Raw genomic sequence first — 27,733 nt, 5'->3', positions numbered from 1 at the left:
AAAACACTGAAGCTGCCTAATTGCATTGTGAGCTCCCTCAAAGGAACACCACCCAAATCCCGGAACGAGCCGTTCCTATTGTCTAGACTGAACAAAACAACTTTGGTATACTCCCTTGAGCCATCAATTTGCCCACAAACAAATCTAGTGTTCTCCCTTGAACCACTGTTTCCCTACATAAACCACTACCCATGCTCAAAAATCTGCATCAGTTCTACTGGGACTTCATCTTCTCCTGACTGATTGTGCTGGGGGCTCTGCCTGTCTCCAACACTCAGCTACCACCATCACCTGGGATCCCCAATCTATTCAAGCTTCATGGAGTGGTGAGAACCCAGCTCGCTCGCTTGCTAGGTGTAGCCTTCTGACCCGGACTTGTGTGATCAGTTATAGTTTTCTAAACCTAACTTTTATAATCAAAGTAAGATTTAATATTGTAACTGTTTGGTTTGTTTGGTTCCCCTTGTATGGTTATTACCTGGCAATAAATAACTTTCATGGTTAAGCTGGTTGCTTGTCTCTCTCTTTCTCCTGCCGCCCCATGGGTGTTTTTTGGCTTTCCCATTCGCTCTGCAGCAACGCATCTCGTACCTAAACTAAAGATCCTTGCCGTGCCCAAAAATCCAGTGGGGTTTGCTCATCAAGTGGGTTAGTACCAGAACAATTGTAACGTGAAAGTGGGGATAGGGACAGTGCTGAACCTAAGGCATAGGAGGGTGGCAGCTTGGAAGAGCTGCTCAACCCAGCCTGCTCAGGCGTACTCTATTCTGGTGCTGTTCGACCCAGCCTGCTCAGGCATACTCTATTCCAGTGTGGTACCCGTGGCTTATGACGGTGACAGCTTGGAAGTGCTGCTCGACCCAGCCTATTGAGTCCAGGAACATTTAAGGGGTCAGCCTGAGAGTGCTGCTTGACCCGGTTCTCTCAGACGTGCTCTGTTAATGTGTATGTGTGTTCGTCTGATTCTGGGGCTGGCAGTACCCAGCCCTGGGTAACCTAGGTCCTGCAGGATAGTTCCATTGGGAGGGAACTTGCAGTCAGGGCCAACAAGGGCGGGGGGAAGCTGGTACAAATTATCAGGACCTAGCGGTCTGGAAAGGGGCCCAGAGTGGCTTCCCCGGCATTGTCGGCCCTGTTTAGCTGGTCTGCCCTTGCTGGGGGGCCCGAAAATTTTTTTTCACCAGGGCCAAACCCGCTCTCGGCAGCCCTGCTTGCAGCAGGGAGAAGTAGAGCTCCATATGAGAACACAAGTGACGCGAGCAGTACATTGCTAGAATTACAGAAAACACCCCGCCTCCCAGCAGAGCAACCCTAATAAATAAGTAACGGGAAAATCTGGTAACAAGACAAAAATAATTTGAACTAACAGGACATGTGCCAGTTGTCACCCTGATCATTTTCCCTTTATGCTGTATTCAATTCCATACTTTTCAGTAGCTTCTTGCCTTTAAGATTGTGCTCTGAGTATGTCTTGCTATATTTTGTACGGCACTGGGCACAGTTTGGACACTACTGAAATATGAATAATGAAATATTCATGTTGTTATATATTATTAGCTGTGGTCCAACTCTTCGTAGAGGAACGATCACATTTGTTTAGGGGAGCATTTTCAAGCTGTCACCCAAACTTGTACACGCATCTGTTTAGTCTTGCAAATCAGGTATCAGCTACATAAATATCCAATCAGCATGCCCATCCATTTCATGTATCAGTGTGGGGTTTGTGTGCACAAACAGATGCTCAGTTAGCTAGTTTAGGGGACAGTCCTTAATGTAGCTTTTAATGAGACTTGGAATCTCCATGTCTTCTTAATGAGTTTTACGGCAGCAAACCCTCAGTGATCAAGCACTGGACTATTGTTATAAGTTCCTTAATAATACATAGGACCTATATACAAGTAGTGCATTTTGTACAAGGACCTCAAATTACTTTCCAATTATTGATGAAATTGGTATGCTTTTATCAATTGGGAAACGGAGGTTACACAGAGATGCTAGAAGACATGTATAGGGTCACACAAACAGCCTCTGGCACAGAACTCAGATCTCACAACATGCTCTTCTTTGATTATTAGACTGCAATTTTTCCCTAAATGACCACCTTGATCCTGCTCCTGCTGGCGTCAATGAAGAGGGGAGGGGCGGGGAAGTGATTTCTCACTGGTTTCAATAGGAGCAATCCTGGACTTTAAAAGAAAGGTTACCATAACAGAACAAGTCATGTGATTATGAATAAGAGCTTCTTCCCCCCGCCCCCCACCCCCCGCCTAGCTCTCCTTTTGCTTGATCCTGTATCAAAGCCCCTATCCTGTAGAGAGGGCATCACAGTATGTTGCCATGGAAATTATTGTGATCTACATAAATTTGACAAATCCAGCCTTATGGATCATATTCTCCTGTGGATCTTGCTTTGATTAAATATTTATGACATCTCTAAATAACACTTACTGTAGAGAACTAAGAGCTCATGAATGATGCCAAACCATAACCTTGGAAAATTACATCCTTTTGTTCATCCATAAAACAGGTTCAGCATAAATAGGGTGATGCAAGCTTCCTCTGTGCTGCATGCCAATGTGCTTCAAGGTGGCTGAGGTAATATCTTTTATTGGACCATTTCTGTTGGTGAGAGAGACACGCTTTCAAATCTATGCACAGCTCTTCTTCACATCTGGGAAATGTCTCAGGGCTTGTCTACGGGTATGTCTACATCTAAAATTTTGCAGCGCTGGTTGTTACAGCTGTATTAGTACAGCTGTATAGGGCCAGCGCTGCAGAGTGGCCACACTTACAGCAACCAGCGCTGCAAGTGGTGTTAGATGTGGCCATACTGCAGCGCTGTTGGGCGGCTTCAAGGGGGGTTCGGGGAACGCGAGAGCAAACCGGGGAAGGAGACCAGCTTCGCCGCGGTTTGCTCTCGCGTTCCCCGAACAAGCAGGTCTCCTTCCCTGCGGTTTGCAGGGTGGTTCGGGGAACGCGAGAGCAAACCGCGGCGAAGCTGGTCTCCTTCCCCGGTTTGCTCTCGCGTTCCCCGAACCTCCGTGCAAGCAGGTCTCCTTCCCTGCGGTTTGCAGGGGGGTTCGGGGAACGCGAGAGCAAACCGCGGCAAAGCTGGTCTCCTTCCCCGGTTTGCTCTCGCGTTCCCCGAACCTCCGTGCAAGCAGGTCTCCTTCCCTGCGGTTTGCTCTCGCGTTCCCCGAATCCCCGAGCAAGCAGGTCTCCTTCCCTGCGGTTTGCAGGGGGGTTCGGGGAACGCGAGAGCAAACCGCGGCGAAGCTGGTCTCCTTCCCCGGTTTGCTCTCGCGTTCCCCGAACCCCTGTGCAAGCAGGTCTCCTTCCCTGCGGTTTGCAGGGGGGTTCGGGGAACGCGAGAGCAAACCGGGGAAGGAGACCAGCTTCGCCGCGGTTTGCTCTCGTGTTCCCCGAACCACCCTGCAAACCGCAGGGAAGGAGACCTGCTTGCTCGGGGTTCGGGGAACACGAGAGCAAACCGGGGAAGGAGACCAGCTTGATTACCAGAGGCTTCCTCAGGTATGCTGGGATACCTGCTTATTCCACGGAGGTCAAGAAAAGCGCTGGTAAGTGTCTACACTTGATTACCAGCGCTGGATCACCAGCGCTGGATCCTCTACACCCGAGACAAAGCGGGAGTACGGCCAGCTCACCAGCACTGCAACTTTGTGATGTAGACAAGCCCTTAGAGAGACAAGGAGGGTGAGGTAGTATTTAGTGGACCAATTTCTGCTGGTGAGAGAGACAAGCTTTCAAGACTACAGGGAGCTCTTGTTCAGGCCTGGGAAGCTAACTCCGAGTGTCACAACTAAATACAATGTGGAACATATTGTTTAGCATAAGTAGTTAAAACATTCAAGGTGAAGTGGCCTCTTAACACCTCTTCAGTCATAGGGAAAAAAGGGGAAAAAGGAAAAAAAGGTGGAGTGGGACTAAGTAGGCCATAGATTGTTGTAAGAAGTGATCAGGAGAAGCAAGTTCCCCACAGACCAGGACACACCAGCTCAAAGCACCACCAGACCCTGCCAAAACAACAGATGCAAAACCTGCAGACTTCTCTCCACTGCTACAATGATCAACACCCCCCTCAACACACCTTTCAAGATCTATGGTTCCTACACAACCTATCACAATATGTGGTGTACCTCATCCATGGCCCTAAATGCCCCAATACCAATTATATGGGTCAAACCAGACAATCGCTATTCTCTCAAATGAACTCACACAGGAAAATGATAAAAGACAAAGAACACTATCACCCAGGAGTGAACACTTTTCATAAAGCAATCCCTCTCTATCTGACCTCTCAGTCCTCATCCTTAAAGGAAACCTGCACAACACTTGCAAAAGACAAGCCTGGGAGCAGGGCCAGTCAGGCAGGGGGAGGGCAGGACAGCCATTTGGCTTGGGCCTCAAGCTCAAAGGGGCCTCAAATTTAGACACTTGTTAATTTTTTGGCATTTGATAAGTTTCGCAACTTGTTTTTATGCTCATTCCTATCGGACCAAAATGGGGCGCACACTCTCAGTTTAGAGCTTAGAGCTGAAAATTTAAGCAAATTTCTAGCTTTTGATAAAAGCAGCAAAGAATCCTGTGGCACCTTATAGACTAACAGAGGTTTTGGAGCATGAGCTTTCGTGGGTGAATACCCACTTCTTCAGATGCATCACCCACGAAAGCTCATGCTCCAAAACCTCTGTTAGTCTATAAGGTGCCACAGGATTCTTTGCTGCTTTTACAGATCCAGACTAACACGGCTACCCTCTGATAGCTTTTGATAGATTTTTCCTCAATAATTAGTGCATGTGCATAGAGAAAGTCTAGAAAATCATTTGTTAAATAAAAAAGTATTCCAATTATGTCTCACTCTTTTCTTGGTGCTTTATTTTGTTTTCATGTGTCATCATTTTTTATTTTTATTATGGCTAGGGGCCTCAAAAGCTCGAAGTAGTCCAGGCCTTTCTGGACCTCTGCGAGGGCCTGCCTGGGAGTTAAATTCATAACTTTCCTAGATACTAAAAAACATGGACTGAATAGGGACACTGGATTTGTGGGTTATTATATATAACCCAATCTATCTCACCCGTTAACCATGACTCCAGGTCATGTGGTCGTGTCGTCCCCCCCCACCACACCCTTCCCTGCTATGATTGGAGAGGTGTTAACAGGCCACTTTGCCTTGAATGGTCCCTTGAAATATGTGTTAACTACTTCTGCTAAACAGTTCAGCTAAATACAAGAGAGAACAGACTGTGATAAGAATCAGGCCAGTTTGACCTCATTAATGAGGTTAACGCTAATGAGGTCTAACTGGCTTCATTCTTTCAAGCCATTATTGACATCTGAGGTCAGAGGTAAGAGTTTTTAGTTTTCAATTCAGTGAAAAAATATGAATCATTGGCTCAAGACTGGTACATTAGCAAAGGGTGGAACACCTAGGGATCAACAGGAGCCCAGTGCAATCACAGTTTCAGCTGATTCAACCACTACTGCTGGCTGTAGTGATGCAAATGTAGAGGAGGCCATGCATGATTTACAGGTTCAACGTGGGAAGTGTGTGACAGAGCAGGACAAAGAAAGGGCATTAAAAAAATGCAAGTATGATGAAAGTTACATAGAATTTGGGTTTACATGGACTGAGGACATTGGATATTCTCAGCCCCAGTGTGCCCTGTGCTGCGAAGTTTTGTCAGTCTCAAACCATCCCTTCTTCACCAGCACCTAGAGACTAAACACAATCAATATAAAGACAAGTTTTTCAATTATAAACTGGAAGAGCTAACAAGCAGTAAAGTAATTCTGCAATCAAATTCTTGCATGGGAAACATAAACGCACGTCAAGCTTCAGATCTTGTGAAAGCGGCTAAATCAGGGAAACCACACCACTTTGTTAAGGCTCAACTTCAAAATTCAAGAATTTTTGCTACCCTGTGTGATGAAATGGGAAGTGACAATTTGATGCTACTAATGCACACTGAGGTTCGCTGGCTGTCATGTGCCAAAGTGCTGACACAACTCTGAGTTGCACAGCGAGCTTCATTTTTTTTCCCCGATCACCACCCCTTTGCACTGTCTTCTTGCTTGGAAGATGCTGCCTGGCTTCAGCAATTAGCCTATTTGAGGCAAGAAAAAATGTCTGCCAATGAGCTCAATTTAGGTCGTCAGGGCTTAAACGTCACTATTTTCAAAACACAAGACAAAATCAAATCCACGATTAAGAAACAACTGTTTTGAGATAGCTGCTTAAAGAGAAATGTGATTGTTGTTTTCCAACATTGCAAGAATTTCTTGCAATAAATGACAATATTGCAGTTCCATGAGAGTGTAAAAGCTGACATTATGGAGCACTAGCGACGACTTAGCCAACAGCTTGGAAAATATTTTCCCAAAATGAACAATGCAAACACCTGGATACACAATCCATTTGAGGTGCCTGAAACTTTCTCAATACCTCATCTGTCAGTGCATGAGTAGGAGAAATTTTTAGATCTCTGTTCTGACAGTGGGTTTAAATCAGAATTTGCATGCAAACCTTTGGCAGACGTCTGGGCGCAAACAAGATTACCCAGACCTGTCAAAATGAGCCGTCAAGTTTCTGACGCTCTTCTCCACAACATATCTTTGTGAGACTGGATTCTCTGCCCTCAAGGTGATCAAGACCAAGTAGTGTCAGAGATTAAACGCCAAAAATGACTTGCGATTGAAGCTCTTTCCAGTTTTCCCTGCCATCAGTGATTTGTGTGATAAAAAGCAGGGATATCCATCACACTGATTGGTAAGCATTTTATTATTACTATTTTTAACTAACACCAGTAAGTTAGTTACCAAGAATATAAAAATGCCAGTAATATATTTTTTTATTACCCAAGTCAGCTGTAGAAATGCGCGGATACTGGACTTTTGTTTAAAAAAAGAACAGGAGTACTTGAGGCGCCTTAGAGACTAACACATTTATTTGAGCATAAGCTTTCATGGGCTACAGCCCACTTCTTCGGATGCACAGAATGGAACATATATTGAGGAGATATATATACGCATACAGACAGCATGAAAAGGTGGGAATTGTCTTACCAACTCTGAGAGGCCAAAGTATCAACAATTAATTGGCCTCTCACAGTTGGTACTTCGGCTTCTCAGAGTTGGTAAGACAATTCCCACCTTTTCATGCTCTCTGTATGTGTATATATATCTCTTCAGTATATGTTCCATTCTGTGCATCCAAAGAAGTGGGCTGTAGCCCACGAGAGCTTATGCTCAAATCAATTTGTTAGTCTCTAAGGTGCCACAAGTACTCCTGTTCTTTTTGCGGATACAGACTAATATGGCTGTAACTCTGAAACCAGACTTTTCTTTGCCTCCTTTTCTGTATCTTTTATCATCAACAAAAATACGTGATTGGAATTTTTAAATGCTTAGTCACAAACAGGTTATATCAGTTCTGAGTGATTGAGACCAGCATGGAGGCTTCATTCATTTTAATTAATTACAATAAAATGAGATTGAAAATTTCCAATTTAATGTTTACAACAACTAGAAACTTGTTTCAGGGACTATTCTTATCCAAGGCAAAAGTATATCTATAATCAAATTGTTTGTTACACTACTACTGCAAATAATAATTGTATCTGGGATAACACACGCCGAGGGCATGTGCGCTGTTATCCCTCACAGACTTTCTTTTTCTGTTTTCCGAGGTATATTATGACTCTATCTCAGTTGGAAGCATGCAATAGGTTACATTATTTGGAAAGGGGTACTCAGCCTAAGAAGTTTGAAAACCACTGTTCTAATTTTTTTTGCATTTAATTAATATTTACATTACAGTAGTGCTTAGAGGTCCCACCCTCTAAGCTTGAGTTAGGACCCCACTGTGTTAGGAGCTGCCACAAAGAGCATATGGTCTAAATAGACAAGACAGTCACAAGAGGTAGTATTATTCCCATTTTACAGATGCAGAATTAAAACACAGAAACCAACCTCCCAAGCACACCCACACAATCTGTACCAGAGCCAGGACTAGAACTCACATCTCCTGAGGCGCTGAGCAATGAGGTAAGCACAAGCCCACCCTTATGCTTCAGTGTGAAGTTGATCACTGCTCCTGAACACTAGAAAAACTCAAAATGTTGGACAGTTTTTAACTTTCTGTAAAAAAATAGATTCTAGACTCAGGAAGTACAAGAAATCAGCTCAACTGAGCTGAATGAAAAGAAGCAGCAGAATGAACTCAAGCTCCGAAACATTTGTTGAAGCTGATGTTATTGAACGGCTCTGTGTTTCTAAGACGTCCCTGGGATTCTTGGAATTTTTCCAGTAAATCTCCATAAACCTAAAAGTGAGTGAGAATTCTTGGTTTCTGTGTTTAGGGATCTCTAGCCCCTCACAAAGTATCGACTGACTGATGTTGGCCTTTAACATACATATACATTAAATTTAGTGTTGCTCTGTGAAATTTGTCATTTTTTCCATTAAAAAAAAAGACCCTTGTTTTCTATAGGAAAAATAGCCTCATTGGTTGATGTATTGGCTGACTACTATTTCACTAGCAATAAGGATGGGGCAACGAGGCAGGCAGCAACAGAGCCTTATTAAACATGAGAGGACAGTATCCACTGAGGCTCTGCTGCTTGTCTTCCAGTCACTCCCAGCCCAGGAGTCAATCGTCCACTTGCTTTCCTTAACCTCTCATGCCAATATAGGTCCCTCCTGAAACCTGATCTTCTGTCTCTAGCTCCACTCATTTTAGTGCAAGTACAGCCTTCTTCCCCTCCTCTACAATACCTACCTTGTCCTTCTTCAGTCTGTTTTCAAGGCTGACGCTAATCTATCTCATATACTCTGACCACATTCTGCCTGTCCTCAGGTTCATCCACTGTCATCCCACCATAGGGTTGCCAACTTTCTAACTGCACAAAACTGAACACCCTTGCCCCACCCTTACGCTGCCCTTCTCTGAGGCTCTGCCTCTGCCTCACCCCTTCTCTGAGCTCCTGCCTCCTGCTCACTCCATCCCCATTCCCTCTGTTGCTCGCTCTCCTCCACCCTCACTCATTCGCTCAGTCCAGTCTATGCCAGCAGTCGAGCACAGGAAGCCTGATGCAGGGGAAGGAGCCTTGGGTAAGTCCTGTGTAATTGTATCTCCCATTACAGCAACGTACTAATGGTGCCCCCAACTTAACAGGACACAGCTAACGACCTTTCATTCATTTATTTGTACTAGAAGAGTTAGTGGAACAACAAAGAGAGGCGCGTATCTGCTTTCATTCCCCTGTAGAGTTAGGCAACAGAGACCATGAGAAACAGGTTGTTTATGAACACAGGGATGTCTCTTGAAGCCTCCTGAGAGATCTCACTGAAGCTTTCATGGAAGTACTCTGCAGTCCTCTCCCGAAGGTTTCCAGAGATGGCAGCCTTATTTCTTACCCGGCAGTAGGACACTTTCCCATGCCAGTCAGTGATAACTTCAGCAGGCACCACTGCAGTACACAGGCTAGCAGCATACAGGCCTGGGAAGCTTCGGGGCAGCAGCAGCTGTATTCTCAGTGCTTTTGTTACCCTCAGGAGTGAGATAACAGCTAGAATCACCACTGTTTCTGGAAAATGGTGCTGGTATTCAGTGCCATTACTCTATACTCATAGTTTCATGCAACTGAGCAATTTCCTCATTTCCCATGGCTCTGGTGGGCCATACGCACCAAGACTGGTGCTGTGAGTGGTTCCGGGCACACCAAAGCAGAAGCAGCAGTAAGCGAGTGTTGTTTGAAACTTTAGGAGAGCAAGGGAGGGGAGTTCTGAATCTTAACTTCTGCTTTTCATTGGGACTATATTGACAATAATACCTTTGTTTTATCTGCTGCTGCTGCCATTGTGGCCGTGAGGCCCTAAACACCCGCGGAACACCTGAGCCAGATAAGAGGGAGAAAGAAGAGGACTTGGGATGACATGTTCAAGGAGATCCTGCAAGACAGCGCTGCAACAGTGAGAGAAGGGTCTGGAGGATGTATACTGCAGACAGCCTGGAGAGGAAAAAAGTGGACAGAAAGTCCCAGCAGGAAAAGCAGAGGGAGATGCAGCAGGACATAATGGGGGTTCTCTGGCAGCAAGCAGAGGTGCTGCCAGGAGCGGCGCCAGGGTTTCTGACGCCCTAGGCGGATGGCCATTTCGCCGCCCTCCGCGGGTCCGGTGGACCTACCGCAGTGATGCCAGCGGACGGTCCGCTGCTGGAAAGGCTCCGGTGGAGCTGCCGTAGGCATGAGTGCGGTAGGTCCGGCGGAGCCTTTAGACCAGTGCACCGTCCACCGAAATGACTGCGGCAGCTCCACCGGAGCCTTTCCAGCAGCGGACCGTCAGCCGGCATGATTGCGGTAGGTCCACCGGACCCACGTGCTGCCCCCCCGGCAAAATAGCGCCCCCTCAAAATTCTGGCGCCCTAGGCCATTGCCTAGGTCACCTAAATGGTAGCGCCGGTCCTGGGTGCTGCAAACTCTTATGGACCGACAAGCTCAACAATCCCAGTCTCATGTCCCGCTGCAGTCAACTGAGAACTCCACGGCAGCACCTCCCTACACCCCCACTTAACACTCCACCTGGCATCAGGGGCTGCTGTCCTAACTCTACCACTGCATCCCAGGGGACGTTAAGGACAACCACAGCATCACATACACCAGTCAGGGCTCTCACAGGTTAGGGTATGCGTAGCTAAAATGGACAGGACTGTTCTTTTCCCTTGTTAAGTTCTGTTGCATTAACTTATTAAGTTTTTTATGTATTTGCATTTAAATTGCACAGATTTTTCTTTGCACTGGTTTTATTGAAGAATAATATTATACTATTTCAAAAATAATGAATCTTTATTAGTTCACAACATATGCTGCAGAGTGCCTAGCAGTTCTGAAAGCACCCACTTACTTGTTACTGTACAGTATGACACCTCACAGGATCGATGACAAACACAATGTAATCATAAATGTGCAGCAAGCACCACAAAATAAATAGGTGCATTGACAGTGTTATATCCACTGATGTGCACCAAGCACCACATAATGCTTAACAGGCCCCAAAATAGCAGGCCCAGGTAGATCACAGTACCCCACAATACATCACTGTGGCTCACTGTTAAAGTGCTCTGTCAAAACCCTCCCTGAGCCATGTAGCTCCACACTGAGCTGCTCTAATATCCCTTCTGCCTGTTCAAACTCAGCAGACTGCTGCTCCACCTCCACTCTGACAGAATCTTTTCCTCACAGGGATTATTCAGGACACAGCAGGCAGCTATAAACATTGGGATTTTTTTTCACTGAGATCCAATCTTGTGAGTAAACAACGCCAGCATCCCTTCAATCTACCAAAAGTGAATTCAACTGTCATTCTGCACCTGCTGAGCCAGTAGTTAAATCTTTCCTTGGTGCTGTCAGGGTGGCCAGTGAAGCCATGGGAGCGATGGGTAAGTTGAGCCCCCAAGATCACTATTGGCATTTCAACATTCCCAATGGTAATCAGCTCGTCAAGAAAGAAAGTCCCTGCTTGTAGCTTTCTGAACAATCCTGTACACTTAGAGATGTGCACATCATGCACCTTCCCTGACCAGCCAACACTGATGTCGGTGAAGCATCCTCAGTGATCCCTTCCTGTTGACATACTCTGTGGCAAGGTGGTCTGGTACCAAAATAGGGATATGCATGCTCTCTATCACTCCACTGCAGTTTGGGAAATCTATTGCTGAAAATCCATCCATTATGGCCCGCGCATTGCCAACGGTTACAGTCCTGCACATTTACATGACAGTGGCCTTCACAGTGGATTTTCCAACTTCAAAATTTTTTCCCATTGACCAGTAGCAATGTGGCATTGCAAATTTCTCCAGTGCGATCACCACTAGTTTCTCCACTGTAGGTGCCGCTCTCATTTTGGTGTCTCTGTATTGGAGGGTTCAAGTGAGCTCAGCACACAGATCCAGGAATGTGGCCTTGTGCATCCGAAAGTTCTGCAGCCAGTGCTCATGTAGTGAGGCACCCTGGCTCCCAGCTGCGCCTGAGAGGGCCAAGCACCTGATGCCGCCGGAGTAGGTGGAGCCACCACCGCCAGTTCCCGCCCTCCGGAAGTCAAGGGGTGGGACAGGAAGTATAAAAGCCCAGCCCTGGCGCTCACTTGGAGGCCAGCCACCGAAGAGACCAGGCGCTGGTGGCCCGGCTCCCGCCCAGCCTGAGCTTCCCTGGGCCCGGTATCCCGAGGAGAACTGGCCGAGCCTGCCCCGTGCCCGGTATCCCGAGGGGGACTGGCCGAGCCTGCCCCGTGCCCGGTATCCCGAGGGGGACTGGCCGAGCCTGCCCCGTGCCCGGTATCCAGAGGAACCCATGGTCTGGGACCCACCGGAAGATGCTGGCGAGACACAGGTACCCAGACAGGGGGAAGTTGGAAGTGGCCTGGGGGTTACTGACCCTGGTTTGGCTCCCGGAGAGCTGGAACCGATGTCAGTGTGTTGCGGCCAGGATCCCCACTGACCGCAGTGTGCCTTTGCCGCTGCTAGGGCCCCGGGCTGGAACGCAGTGGAGTGGGAGGGCCTGCGTTCCCCCTGCTACCCCCCCAAGGGTGGCAGACTCCCCCTCTCACTGGCCTGAGGAGGCCTCCTTTATAGACTTACTGTTGGAACTGCTGCTCAGCCCCTGCCTGAGGGTCTGAGCCTTGTGCCTGTTTGTTGCCCTGCCCTGAGCCAGAGCTTGGGCTTTATAGACTTCCTCGTGGAACTGCTGCTCAGCCCCTGCCTGAGGAGCTGAGCCCTGAACTGCTTAGTGTCCCGCCCTGACCCACGGCCTGGGCTTTATAAACTATTTGTTTGCTCAGCCCCCTGCTGAAGGAGCTGAGCCCTGAACTGCTTGGTGCCCCGCCCTGCCCCAGGGCCTGGGCTTAGAGACCATTTGTTGGCCCTACCCCTGCTGAGGGGTGTGAACCCTGACCTATTTTGCCGTCTGTAGTGAGGCGCCCTGGCTCCCAGCTGCGCCTGAGAGGGCCGAGCCCCAACGCCGGATGTTTACAGCTCATCATCCCCAGCTTGCATTATGATGCGATCCCATTGCTTAGTGCATGTTTCTCTGGCCCAGAAGCTGCACTCCACTATCTGCTGCTGATCCATGAACACCAACAACCTTAAATTGGTTCTCGCTATGTCCAAGAAATTGTCATGTTCTCCACTGATTTGGTTCTTTGATGGTTCTGCAAATACTGGAGGATCATGCATCCTATGTTTGCAACGCTCATGAAAATAGTGCAGCGCTGTGCAGGCTTCCATGTTGCTGTCAGACAGCTGACCTCAAGAAGAGCCACGTGTTCATGGGTTCGTGGGATTTTAAAACAAAGGAACAAAAATTATGGAATATAGATGACATTATGAGAGAGACAGTTACACACTGGGAAGCTGACCCCTTGCTCTCAGTCACACCCATGTGACTCATTTCTGCCCCACCACACATTACTAAAACTTCCCAAAAGACTGTGCACTGGCCGGTGACGGGTTGCACACTGGGATACCTACCTATGGTGCACCACAAGCCCTCCTGGCCAGTATGCACAGTGCTGACGCAAGGAGCCAAGTGTGCAAGTGATATGCTAACTGAGGCAGCTTTATTCAGACTTAACTTGCATTAACCAAAGTTTGTAGTGGAGAGGTGGCCTACCATTTACAGCACATTCATATTTGTGCAGTGTATTCATGTTTGTGCAAGAAAATCTAGGTCACCTTTGACAAATCAGATGGTAGCATTATCCCAGACAGAATGCCCACATATCACATGAAGGGCAAACTAAAGGCTTCACCTGTGCGGGATCCTCCTCTGTCAATTACTGTCACCACCAGGTTAAATTCCCCCTAAGCAAAGTAGCAGACACTGCAGCCTGTAATGGCATATGGCATGCATAGGAGTGAGGCGAGTTGTGATAAGGGCTATGCAACCTCTGAAAGGGTTATGTTTCTGTGGATCACATTCATTTTTTCCTATGTGGTGCATTTATTAGCAGCACTTAACACAGCAAACCCTGCATGTTCACTTCATGGCTGGTGTTCTATCCTTTTCCCAGGCTGTGCTTAGGTTCATATAAAGCTTGCAGTTCTATGAGAACCGTCACACGGCCCAGGCTGGCTACTCATGCTCTGCTATGCCAATGCTGTCTTTTGGCATGGCACAGTCTAAGTGGCAGCCACAGCCCAACAGCTGGTATGTGACATGCCTTTCACTTCACTCATGCCACAGCCCCTCCATGTCATCTGCAAACATGTGGAAAACAGCATAAGGATTGGACAGAAGGCTCTTTTCAGAGGAGGAATCCATCGGGTGAGGGGCAGGCTAATGCTTTTGGGATGAGTGCCCTCTTGGCTGATATACCAGGGATTGAACTGGAATTCTCCAAAGCTAAAAGCAGAAGCTGCTGCACCTTGAACCAAAGCTCTGTAATTGGGGGCTGTAACAACTCCAAGCCTCTGCAGGTTGGCACAGTGGAGGACCCGTAACACACTCACCAGTGGGATACACTCAGATGCTGAGCTGCTCGAAGGCTTACAACTAATTTATTGGTCCTTACCAAAACATACACCCACACTCCTAATATGTCTCCTAGGGCTGGCATGGCAAACTGGCTTCCTTTTCACAATCATAGAGCTCCCAATTAAAGATGGTCTGCAAAGGAAGACAAATTGGGCTAGAGCTTTTTTTTTTATTTGTTTGCTCTGTTATGTGTATAGAAAACCTGAAAAAGCTGGTCCATTAAAAATATTTTGGGTGTTTTTCTGCTTGTTTTATATTAAATTGAGGACTTGGTTGGTATAAATCAGCATCATCTGACTGAAATCAATGGCTGAAATCAGTGGCGATACGGATTTACACCTGTGGAAGGTCTGGCCCTCAGATCTAGTCTACCATAGACGACTACGGCAATTGGAGAGCTATTGAAATGACATCACAAAAGAGTGAAAGCTAAGCAACTGGGCAGCAGCAGGAACTTTTAGTCATTCTGTTGAAAAACTCTTTGCTTTTTGTTTGCGTTAACACCCATTTAGCTCCAGTGAACACTTGGTTGTTACATTTCAATATCCCCATCTCTTCAATATGGGATGAGAACACACAATGAATATCTCTGAGACCTCCAACAAGTTCTCCAGCAAAACCAGAAAAGTTTCTGACATTTCTGATATTTCTACAGTCAAAAAAAGGAAAAAAGCTAAACAAAAAAGCCCACTTGCTCGGGCCCTTTCTTCACATCATAAAGTAACAAAAGAGAACACAAACCTAATTTCTTTAAAATCATCTGCAGATCACCTTTTGGTACACTGCTACAGGGATTCCAGTACCCAAGTTACAACTTGCAACGTCATTAGATCAGTGGTCTGATCTAGTTTGGCAACCCCATCTTCCATGTGTTAAAAATCAAAAGGTTTTTCACATGCTTCTAGACAATAACAGGATTTATATCATAATATTGTACCAAGCATTTCTACCTCACTTTCTATCTTCAAAATGTTTTCAAATATTAACTAATGAATTCATAGACTCATAGAATATTAGTGTTGGAAGAAACCTCAGGAGGTCATCTAGTCTAATCCCCTGCTCAAAGCAGGACCAACACCAACTAAATCAGGGGTAGGCAACTTATGGCACGCGTGCCAAAGGCAGCACGCAAGCTGATTTTCAGTGGCGCACACACTGCCCGGGTCCTGGACACTAGTCTAGGGAGGCGCTGCAATTTAATTTAATTTTAAATGTAGCTTCTTAAACATTTTTAAAACCTTATTTACTTTACATATAACAATAGTTTACAGAGTTGCAGCCGTGTTAGTCTGTATTCGCAGAAAGAACAGGAGTACTTGTGTCACCTTAGAGACTAACAAATTTATTTGAGCATAAAAATAAGCCCACGAAAGCTTATGCTCAAATAAATTTGTTAGTCTCTAAGGTGACACAAGTACTCCTGTTCTTTTAACAATAGTTCAGTTATATTTTATAGACTTATAGAAAGAGACCTAAAAATGTTAACATGTATTACTGGCACATGAAACCTTAAATTAGAGTGAATAAATGAAGACTTGGCACACCACTTCTGAAAGGTTGCCAACCCCTGAACTAAATCATCCCAGCCAAGGCTTTGTCAAGCTGGGCCTTAAAAACCCCTAAGGATGGAGATTCCACCACCTCCCTAGGTAACCCATTCCAGTGATTCATCACTCTTCTAGAGAAATAGTGTTTTCCCAATATCCAACCTAGACCTCCCCCACTGCAACTTGAGACCACTGCTTCTTGTTCTGTCATCTGCCACCAGCGAGAACAGCCGAGCTCCATCCTCTTGGAACCCCACTTCAGGTAGCTGAAGGCTGCTATCAAATCCCTGCTCACTCTTCTCTTCCGCAGACTAATTCTCTTCCCTGTGAGGCAGAACAGGCATCTAGGACTTCACAGCTGTTATCATGCTGCACATCCTGGCCAACGGGAACTTCACAGTAATAGCAAAGATAGAATTCCAATCCATCTACTCCAACACTACAGGCACCTATCACTTGAAGTAAAGGAGCACCTCCTATGATGCTGGTAAATCAGATGCCAGCTCCTGCTAAAGCAATAGGTGTCATCTGAGCACTGACAAACTCACAGCTAGAAATCAGATCAGCTCCCTTGTATGTTTAATATTGTTTCCAACAGGTGTTAGACTTGTAACGATGTGTTCGGTGTCTAGACTAGTGGTGGGGTGTTTACCCCACACAAGGCAGAGTCAGTAAATAAGGATAATTAACCTGATAAACTGCACCTGGGGGAGGGCCAGGGATTAAAGAACTGATTGAGGATGGAGTCCAGCTGGAGAGGAGCAGTAGGGACTGGTATAAAGCCAGGAAGCTGGCAACAGAGAAGGGCTATAAGGGAAATAGTCTGCAGTCACTTGTAGGAGAAGGGAGGTGTGTTTAGGCTACAGTACTAGGTAGCCTGCAATTATTACTCCCTGGGAGAAGGGAATTTAGGCTGGTAAACCTAGAAGGCTGGGGGAACCATAAGGTAGAGCTGAGATGTAGGAAGGTGTCCAAGGAAAGAGCAACACAGTCTAGTAGTGAGCAGGGCATTGTCCCTAGAGATAGGGTCCATGGACTAGAACCTGGAGTAAATGGTTGGGCTGACTTCCCCCACACCCCACCAACCACAGAAGGAGTAACACAGTTAATGCAGTGAAGGGAAGTCTGCCATTTTGTGTAGAGAGACTTGCCTACCCTAGAGGGCTGAGTGTGAAGGAGCACCCTGAGTCTCAGAGAAAAAGAAACAACAGGGAGAGGAACTGACAGAAAGGGGTGTTGGAGCTGCAAAGAACTAATCCCCAGAGCAACCAGGAAGAGAGACCCTAGCTGTGAGTGGACCCTCTGACAACTCTCTCTAAAATGCTTGTAAATTGCTGCATGCATTAATCTTACTTTTGATGACTGTATCTCATCCTATAAGGCAGAGGTCCCTAAACTGTGGGGCATGCTGCTCTAGGGGGTACAGAGGAATGTTTGGGGGAGTGTGGTGGGGCTCAGGCCAGCCCTGACTGCAGCTCCTGGGGAGGAGGTTCAAGCAGATTACATTGGAATAAGAGGAGGGTCAACTTAAAAAGTTTGGGGACCAATGCTATAAGGTAATACATAAGTCTTGCTTTAGAATTGTAAAAATGCCTGCTCTGAACTTGTGAACCTAAGCAGGAAGAGTGGTTCCCTCACCCATCAAGAAGGGCTATCAAGAGTGAATAGTCCACTGTAGGACAAAAACTCCAGTGATTTGCTCTATTAACCCATGAAGTTATGAGCAGGAGCCCTCATCTCATTAGTCTGAGCTATGAGGGAAGGGCATATAAAGATGCTCACAAGAAAAAATGGTTCTCTCGCTGTTTGGACTCTTAAGAAGGCTGGAGCTGAGAAACAAAAGTAGGGAGCTCCAGGGTCAACCTGGGTTAGTTCTAAGAATCTCAGTGGAGAGATCAGTACAGGTCTGTCACCTTTTGGAACCATAGATCGTAACTCATTTGTTGCCTGCATTAACCTGTGAATAACTCTAATTTCTTTTTTCTAGTTAATAAATGCTTAGTTAGCAATCTTGGGTGTGAGATCTAAGGTACACATTGTTTGGGGGAAGGATCTCTTGAGATGGGGAGCAATCTGAATATTTACTTTATTTTTGTGTAAGTGACCATTTATCACTAAGTCCCAAATGCCTGAGTAGAAAGATGGACTGAAGTACCCAAGGGGACTCTGATTCCATGGTAAGACTGTTACATTGATTCAGGAGTTCACATTTGTTACTGGGTTGGTGAAATCCAATTATAGAACATACCCATCAGCTTGAGGTGCCTGCCCATGCATCTGATGAAGTGGGTATTCACCCACAAAAGCTCATGCTCCAATACGTCTGTTAGTCACAGGACTCTTGCTTTTACAGATCCAGACTAACATGGCTACTCCTCTGATACTTGCCCTGAGATTGGCACTTACGGTCATTAATTACTCTAGACAGCATGACAGTTCCTTTAAAATTGTTAGCAATATAAGGTATAGGACACACCACTGATCAACTTGGATTCCATCTAGTAGAGGGCAGTTGTCATGGTATAACTCCCACTCTGAACCTTAGCGTCCAAAAGATGGGGTACCAGCATGAATTCCTCTAAGCTCAATTACCAGCTTAGTACTTGTAGCGCTGCCACCAACCAGGAATTCCAGTGCCTGGTATACTCTGGTCCCCCCCCAAAAACCTTGCCCAGGGACCCCCAAGACCCAGCCCCTCTGAATCTTAACACAAGGAAACTAAACTCTTTCCTTCACCGTTGCCTCTCCCAGACTTCCCCTCCCTGGGTTACCCTGGAAGATCACTGTGATTCAAACTCCTTGAATCTTAAAACAGAGAGGAAAATTCACCTTCCCCCCTCTTTCTCTCTCCCTGAGAGAGAGAGTAATCCTAACACAGAGAGAAAATTAACCTCTTTCTCCCCGCCAATTCCCTGGTAAATCCAGACCCAGTCCCCTGGGGTCTCACCAGAATAAAAAAACAATCGGGTTCTTAAACAAGAAAAGCTTTTAATTAAAGAGGGGAAAACAGTAAAAATTATCTTTGTAAATTTAAGATGGAATATGTTACAGGGTCTTTCAGCTATAGACACCGGGAATACCCTCCCAGCCTAAGTATACAAGTACAAATTTGAACTCCTTTCTGCCAAATACACATTTGCAAATAAAGAAAACAAACATAAGCCTAACTCGCCTTATCTACCTAGTACTCACTATTCTGGACATATACGATACTGTATCAAAGAGATTGGAGAGAAACCTGGTCGCACACTGGTTCTTTGTTCCTGGGAACTGTTGGATCATGTGGTGATAAACAGATTTCTCAGGGGGGCCAAAACAGCCTTGTATGACATGAAATGAAGCCTTGAAGTGATCTCCTATTATTGCTAATGATATCTGCCCAGTTCATTAGCATATTAAATCATTTAAATATTTAACATGCTTCCCCAGAAAAAAGTGCAAACCCAACAACAGTTACCGACAGCTGCAGATGGATCCAGATCATATAACTTGGAGGCTTAAAGGGAAAGACACCATAATTCTACCTGGGCGGAAAACCAGAAAAACTAGACCTCTGAATGTGTGACCTGCTCCTAGAGGCTTCTGAGGATTACAGAGAGACAGCTAGTATCCCCTTGTCTTTAATTTCATTGGGCAGAGGCAGACCTTGAAAATATCATTTCTAAATTGTGCTGATTGTGCAATATCCCAGCACGCGTCTTGCAAACAAAGAAAGTGACAGGCCTGCAACTGATTAACCACCATGACTTGAGAACATCACTTGTGTCCGCCTCAGTCTGTTTAATGCCGAAACAGGAAAATGACCAACAATTTAGTTGATTCAGTCAGTGTACTAACCTTGACCGTTCCAGAAGGAAAAAATATGACAACAAATCAGCCCCTGTGCTTCCTCCACCTTAACCATAAACCCCCTAGAGTCCCACTAAATGCTGCTTAGTCTCTTCCTGGAGAGATGCAGCAAATTCGGCTGTATGGGGAATTTGCTGCTGCTCTTTTCTCTCTGTCTGTGTCTGGTAAGCATCCCCAGTGCAATCTTACATATTCCCAATGTACAGTAGGGCCAGGAGGACTCACTAGAAAGCATGGAATTGGCCCAAGGATGAGGAGGCTGCAAGATTCTCCCCCCATTAGATTCATAGGTTTGGTTGGGGGGTTTCTGGGCTGGGGGTGCCAACAGGGTAGGAGTATTTGCTATTTCCCTTTTATGACAGGTAATTACAAAATGACACTGCCCGCTTCTCCCCGATCCCTCCGGGCAGCGCCCCCTAGCGATTATCAGCCAGATGTGCCATTTTCCAATAAACAAAGCGGTGCTGCTGAAATCAAGTTGATTTTTTTTTTTAATTCTCCTTTGGTGCTTGTTTTTTTCCGCTTCCCAGCCCCGGTGGTTTGATTTGCAAAGCACAGAGCCGTGCAAACCACCCTGCTTATTCAGCAATCTCCAAATAAACGCAGAACGAATGCCTGGCTGGCAAAGGTTTTTCTCCTGCGCTGTACAACAGGATCACATTTTTTTTTCATATTTTTAATTTTCCCACGGTGTAAAATACGGTTTGATCCATGAAATAACCCTTCCCCATTTCCCCCCCTACTCCAGCCAAACGAACCGTTAGTAACAACCTGCTAAATTTAGTTGACTAGTCATGATCTGGTATTAATAGCAGCAACATTCAAGACATGCCCTGCACACAGGGTATCTGTCTCTCCGCAAACCTGAAACACACGCAACGCAAGGGGCGGACTGGACTGCGGTGAACAATACAGAAAACAAGCTACTTACACAACTAGCCTGGAGATGATCCATGACACCATGGCGCTGTGTGCAGGGGGCCGCTCTCTTGCCAGGGAGGGGTCTCCCTGTTGCTCCGTCCCTGCCTATGTCTGTCTGCGGCTCCCACCGGAATGAGCAGAGCTAGCGGCTCAGCCATTCGGCATTTCAGCGCAGCCTCACTCCGCGCAGCTGCTCACGCCAAAGGGGCTCCAGCGAGCGGCTGCGGAGGGGATTGGGCAGGACACCAGGAGTCATCGACGGCTCGGCGCACCCACAGCTCTGCAAGCCCCGTCGCTGTTTTCACTTTCTCTCTGGCTCCAGCCTCTCTCTGCACTGGCTGCCTGGGGGCCCCGCTTTGATCTGGAGACGGTCCCATGTGGCCCGCACGTTTCCCTTTAGAGAACCCAGGGTGCTTCATTCTGTTCCCTGGGATTATTTCAAATCACTGCCGACCAGCGCTAGCTTTAACAATGTAATGAACTGGCTGTGGGGTCACTGCCACCTCTATTAGCCTGGCTGTGTATCATAGTCCTTTACTGCTCCCAGCCAAAGGAGATTCAAGTTATTAATGTTTAATTTGTTTTGCTTCCCCTGCTGGACCAGGACCCCATTGGGCTAGCACTGTATAGACACAGAACAAAAGGACAGTCCCGGCAGGGCTGCCCAGAGGGGGAGGCAAGAGGGGCAATTTGCCCCGGGCTCCGCAGGAGTCCCCACGAGTTTTTCAGGGCCCCTAGAGCGGGGTCCTTCACTCGCTCCAGGGGGCCTGGAAAACTCTTGAGGGGCTGAGCCCTGGAGCTTCTTCCGCTCCCGGTCTTTGCCAGCGGGAGGGTCCTTCCGCACCAGGGCGGAAGGACCCCCCACCAGTGAATTACCGCCGAAGCGGGACCTGCCGCTGAAGTGCAACCCGGTCTTCGGCGGTAATTCGGCAGCGGGGGGCCCTTCCGTTCTGGGACCCACTGCCGAAGTGTCCCGAAGACCCGCGGCGGGGGGCCCCCGTCGCCAAACAGGGCCAGCTCTAGACATTTCGCCGTGTAAGGGGCGCCCTGCCGCTTGCTGGTCCCGCGGCTCCGGTAGACCTCCCGCAGGCACGCCTGCGGATGCTCCACCGGAGCCGCGGAACCAGCTGACCCTCCGCAGGCACGCCTGCGTGAGGTCCACTGGAGCCGCCTGCCGCCAACGGCTCCAGGGCCCCGGAATCCTCTGGGCGGCCCTGAGTCCCGGCCCCAAATTCTAGCTCCTCTGAGCAGCTAGAAGGAAAGCAAAGTAGCTTTAATTAATGAAATCCTAGGTGGCCATTGGTGGCTGCTACTTTACCTCTTTGGTCCAGCAGGAGAACACGGTGACACAACACAATGTATAACATTGGCATAGCAAAGTCATGACATTGTCCCACTGTGTCACAATGCATTGTGATCACATCTGTTCCAAAATAATCCCTGACCCTTCAATCGCTTCAGGCTGCTTCTTCAGGATATGGGGATTCAGACCAGGCACCAGTTTTTAAAGGGAGAGTCCCTCATTTTAGATCATTTTTAAAGCAGTTTCTCATTATTATGATGAAGGATTTTTCTGTGCTCATCAATGTGCCTTATAAAATCTACACTGGACTATTCTGAAATTTCCCTCATTTAAACCATCACAACTTGACCGGCCCCATAGGACAGACAGGAATCCTTATGAGGGGCTGCATCCCACATTATAGGAGTCTCCATCCCATGCTGCAGCACTGGGAGGTTGATTGACAGATGTACATGCTTCTGAAGCCAGTTATCACAGGAAGCACCATAGCATTAGCCACCAAATCTCATTTACTACTTTCTGCAATGGAGCCTTAGGGTACGTCTACACTACAGGATTATTCCGATTTTACATAAACCGGTTTTGTAAAACAGATTGTATAAAGTCGAGTGCACGCGGCCACACTAAACACATTAATTCGGTGATGTGCGTCCATGGTCCGAGGCTAGCATCGATTTTTGGAGCGTTGCACTGTGGGTAGCTATTCCGTAGCTATCCCATAGTTCCCGCAGTCTCCTCCGCCCCTTGGAATTCTGGGTTGAGATCCCAGTGCCTGATGGGGCAAAAATCATTGTCGCAGGTGTTTCTGGGTAAATGTCATCACTCAATCCTTTCTCCGTGAAAGCAACGGCAGACAAACATTTCTTGCCGTTTTTCCCTGGATTGCCCTGGCAGACACCATAGCATGGTAACCATGGAGCCTGTTTTGCCTTTTGTCACTGTCACGGTATGTGTACTGGATGCCGCTGACAGAGGCGGTACTGCAGTGCTACACAGTAGCATTCATTTGCCTTTGTATGATAGCAGTGAAGTCTGGAATTGGTCTATTTCCTGTAGTAGGTCTATTTTTCCACTAGGGGGAACTGTGTCTATGACCACAGATACAGTCTGTAACTGGAAGGATCTATAAACAACACCTGGGGGATATCAGGGCTGAAAATGGGCATTCCAGATTTATTCGCTTTAAATGTACAATGCTGGGCATTGCTATTGCCCATAAAGGAGTTTGGTTTACCATACAAACCAGGGAGAGATCATGGAGATTAGATTGCAGGATTTGTTGCTGCAAACGGGTTTATATAGAAATTGGTCATAACTTCTCAGGACAGGGTTGCTTCTTTAGAGGTTTTTAAGGTCAGGTTTGACAAAGCCCTGGCTGGGATGATTTAGTTGGGAATTGGTCCTGCTTTGAGCAGAGGGTTGGACTAGATGACCTCCTGAGGTCCCTTCCAACCCTGATATTCTATGATTCTATGAATTCCTTCACTCCAGAGTAGCAATAGTGCTAGATAGCCCATAGTATAACTCAGGAATCTATAGTGTGGCTGGTTCATCAGTATATGTACCATGGTGCTATCCAAAGAGGAGCAAAGTGGTAGCCGTTTTTTGTATGTTGACAAGACATTCTCAGCACACCATAAAAATTTAAGAACTGCCATACCGGATCAGCCCAATGGTCCATCTAGCCTAGTATCCTGTCTCCAACAGTGGCCAGTACCAGAGCTTCAGGGGAAGTGTACAGAACAAAGCAGTTTGGAATGAGCCACTTTGTCTTCCATTCCCAGCTTCTCACTGTCAGAGGTTCAGGGTCACCCCAAGCCTGTGGTGCATCCCTGACAATCTTGGCTAATAGGCATCGATGAACCTATCCTCCATGAACTTCTCTAGTTCTTTTTTGAACCCAGTTATTCTTTTGGCCATCACAACATCCCATGGCAATGAGTGCCACGGGTTAATTGTGTGTTGTGTGAAAAGGACTTCCTCTTGTTTGTATTGTCTGTTGCCCATTAATTTCAGCAGGTGAGCCCTGCTTTTTGTATTGTGAGAGAAGTATTTACCCTTTCCATCAATGTTTTCCACACTGTTCATGGTTTTATAGACCTCTCTCATACGTCCTCTTAGTCATCTCTTTTCTAAGCTGAATAGACCTTATCTTTTTAGTCTCTGCTCATATGGAAGCTGCTCAATGCCCTGCATCATCTTTGTTGCCAATCTCTAAATCTTTTCCAGTTCCACTATATTCTCTCTGAGATGGAGCGACCAGAACTAGACCAATCATTCAAGGTGTGGACACACCTATTTATTGTGGGGGTTTCGAGTTGCACTTCTACAAGTTTCACTTTTCACAATCACTATTAATTATGTGCTATTATTAATTATATGATACCATCAGTCTGTATAGTGATTTGTAGACATCAACATAAAACAAGGTACTTGCCATGGGGATCTTGCCATCTATTTTAAGCATAACACCATGACACGACAGGAAAAGACAGCAGATCCTAAGGGTATACGTGACAGGGTGTGGTAGCCCAACCTGATTAGAATTAACTAACACCCATTCAGACCTCACACAAGTGTAGAGTGGGGTAATAAAGCAGGATCAGGGACCAAAAGCCTGATCAGGCTGCCAGAGCAAACCCTAGAAACTATATAAACACTTACCTGGTTAAATACAGGGGGAGCAGGGTATTCAGATACTGTGTTCATTGATAGATACAGTCTGAGCAGTAGCGCTCCCCCCACATCTCCCCATTCAATCTTGGTTGATTCTGTATTGGGTAACAGTTGCTTTTTCCTTTTGTTATAACCTGTGCACACGAAAGCTCAAGAATAAAGGCTTGGAGAAATGCTTTGCTTGTTGAAAGCCTTTCTTTTGTTGCTGGACTAGCTGACCAAGTCCACAAAGGAATAGTGGGGAGAAAGAAAAAGGAAGAGGGTTAAAGCTCCAAGGACATTTTGGGGCTTGTTTATATACTCAGTGTTACAGACATTGCAGGCATCATAGGAAGTTAATGTGACATTTTGCACAAACTTGCACAGAATACTATGGTGATGGGTACATTCTAACACTGTAGATAGATTCTGTCACTGTAATATCTGAGCCTTGTTTCTCAAACAAAATAAGAATATGCAGTAATTTTCCTAAAATAGGGAGTGAAGACCCTGCACCTTCCATGTCAGCAATGAGGCCCCCACTGAGCTGAAGTTTAACAACTAGGTAACCAGCTTTGGAGGGGAAATTAGTCATAGTCTAGGAAGACACAGATCTAAATGACTGCACCATGGTTCCAGTGAATCAGATTACCCCCCTTTGGCCCTAGAAGTGGAGTTGCAATTCTTACAGCTGAGCAATTCGTGCAGGGCTCCAGACATCTGAATATTGCTAGATCTCCAGAACCACTCACAGGGCACTGTGTCAGTGTCAGACCTTGAAGCCAGTCAGGAAACACTAACTGCAGGAAGAGGAGAATTTTCTGTATCTACAAGACATTCCCTCTGATGGAACCTCTCCTGTCTTTGACAGTCGCAGAGAGGAGACATCTCACAATCAGTTGGGAGGCACATATATGTCATTTAGAAAATGCTGTGTCCCAAGTATTGGGACAACCCTGTGGTAGAGTCTGAGCAGTACATTTGAAAGTCTCCAAGGCTTCCTCTTTAAATAAAGAAGAGGTATGTTTCTGCAAAGGTTTGGTTGTATGGCTAAAATAGAACCTGAGAGTAACCCAGAAAGAGAAGACTGATGTGACAGGTGAGTAGACCAGCTAGGCCCCACCAAGAAGCATATATGTATACACATTATTTTGGATAATCTATATTCCAAGAGAAATCAAGGGAAAGTAGATTGTTTTAAAACATTTAAGGATACAGGGTATTTCTAAAATTGGTTGACACCTCCAGAGCCCTGCAATAACGTTTACCCTCCAGAACCAGAAAAAAAGCAATAGATTGGTTGGACTTCTCAACAGACTCACAGGATGGCCCAGAAAGCAGTAATCTACCTGGAAAGTAAGTATATCTGATAGGTATAGATTTGTCATTGAGGATACTTCAACCTCTCCTGTATGACCAGAAGTCTCTTTTTCTCCATGGCTCACCTCTCATAATAGGGTAAGGGCTGAAATCTGGTAGTTGTAATACCATTGAGACTTATGGCAGAGTTCCATAGGAGGTCCTGAATTTGTTTTAGAGCTGCTGCCTTTATACTGAATATTTAACATTTTTCCACTCTGTCCCTTCAAAACAAACTCTTCCAGTCTAATGCTTTTCAATGTCACTAATATATTTTTCTCCTTAAATGACCATTTCCACAGCAGTCAAGGAATGGCACCCCAAGGCAGGATCTGGAGATATATATACATACAGAGAACATGAAAAGGTGGGAGTTGCCCAACCAACTCTAAGAGGCTAATTAATTAAGATGCGCTATTGTCAGCAGGAGAAGAAAAATGTTTGTAGTGATAATCAAGATAGCCCATTTAAGATAGTTTGACAAGAAGGTGTGATGATACTTAACATGGGGAAATAGATTCAATGTGTGTAATGGCTCAGCATTCCCAGTCTCTATTTAAGCCTAAATTGATTGTATCTAGTTTGCATATTAATTCAAGTTCAGTAGTTTCTAGTTGGAGTCTGTTTTTGAAGCTTTTCTCTTGCAAAATTGCCACCTTTAAATCTGTTACTGAATGGCCAGAGAGGTTGAAGTGTTCTCCTATTGGTTTTTGAATGTTATGATTCCTGATGTCAGATTTGTGTCCATTTATTCCTTTGCATAGAAACTGTCCAGTTTGGCCAATGTACATGGCAGAGGGGCACTGCTGGCACATGATGGCATATATCACATTGGTAGATGTACAGGTGAACGAGCCCCTGGTGGTATGGCTGATGTGATTAGGTCCTATGATGGTGTCCCTTGAATAGATATGTAGACAGAGTTGGCATTGGGCTTTGTTGCAAGGACAGGTTCCTGGGTTAGTGTTTTTGTTGTGTGGTGTCTGGTTGCTGGTGAGTATTTGCTTCAGGTTGGGAGGCTGTCTATAAGCGAGGACAGGTCTGTCTCCCAACATCTGGGAGAGTGAGGATCATCCTTCAGGATAGGTTGTAGATCTTTGATGATGTGCTGGAGAGGTTTTAGTTGGGAGCTGAAGGTAGCGGTTAGTGGCATTCTGTTATTTTCTATGTTGGGCCTGTCTTGTAGTAGGTGACTTCTGGGTACTCTTCTGGCTCTGTCAATCTGTTTTTTCACTTCAGCAGGTGGGTATTGTAGTTTTAAGAATGCTTGATCGAGATCTTGTAGGTGTTTGTCTCTGTCTAAGGGATTGGAGCAAATGTAGTTGTATCTTAGAGCTTGGCTGTAGACAATGGATTGTGTGGTGTCTCCTGGATGGAAGCTGGAGGCATGTAGGTAAGTATAGTGGTCAGTAGGTTTCCGGTATAGGGTGGTGTTTATGTGCCCATTGCTTATTAGCACAGTAGTGTCAAGGAAATGGACCGCTTGTGTGGATTGTTCTAGGCTGAGGTTGATGGTGGGATGGAAATTGTTGACATCATGGTGGAATTCCTCA

General features: G+C 46.2%; 1 protein-coding gene across 4 annotated transcripts in view; it reads right to left on the bottom strand.

Annotated features, from left to right (window-relative positions):
• The window catches only part of REEP1 (receptor accessory protein 1), a 104,457-nt gene extending 83,263 nt beyond the window's left edge, over positions 1 to 21,194 (bottom strand). The window contains exon 1 of one of the 4 annotated variants that reach the window (XM_030564616.1): positions 20,874 to 21,194. In XM_030564616.1, the coding sequence (XP_030420476.1) occupies positions 20,874 to 20,897 (24 nt within the window). In that variant the 5' untranslated portion in view covers positions 20,898 to 21,194. The remainder of the gene's footprint in view (positions 1 to 20,873) is intronic. The other 3 variants (XM_030564615.1, XM_030564618.1, XM_030564617.1) reach the window with 3 other exon arrangements.
• Between the last annotated feature and the right edge of the window lie 6,539 nt (positions 21,195 to 27,733).

The sequence above is a fragment of the Gopherus evgoodei genome, chromosome 5 (assembly GCF_007399415.2).
Source record: "Gopherus evgoodei ecotype Sinaloan lineage chromosome 5, rGopEvg1_v1.p, whole genome shotgun sequence".
NCBI classification, from domain to species: Eukaryota; Metazoa; Chordata; order Testudines; family Testudinidae; genus Gopherus; species Gopherus evgoodei.
The sequence above is the reverse complement of the archived record's forward strand: the minus strand, read 5'-3'. Positions and strand labels throughout refer to the sequence as shown.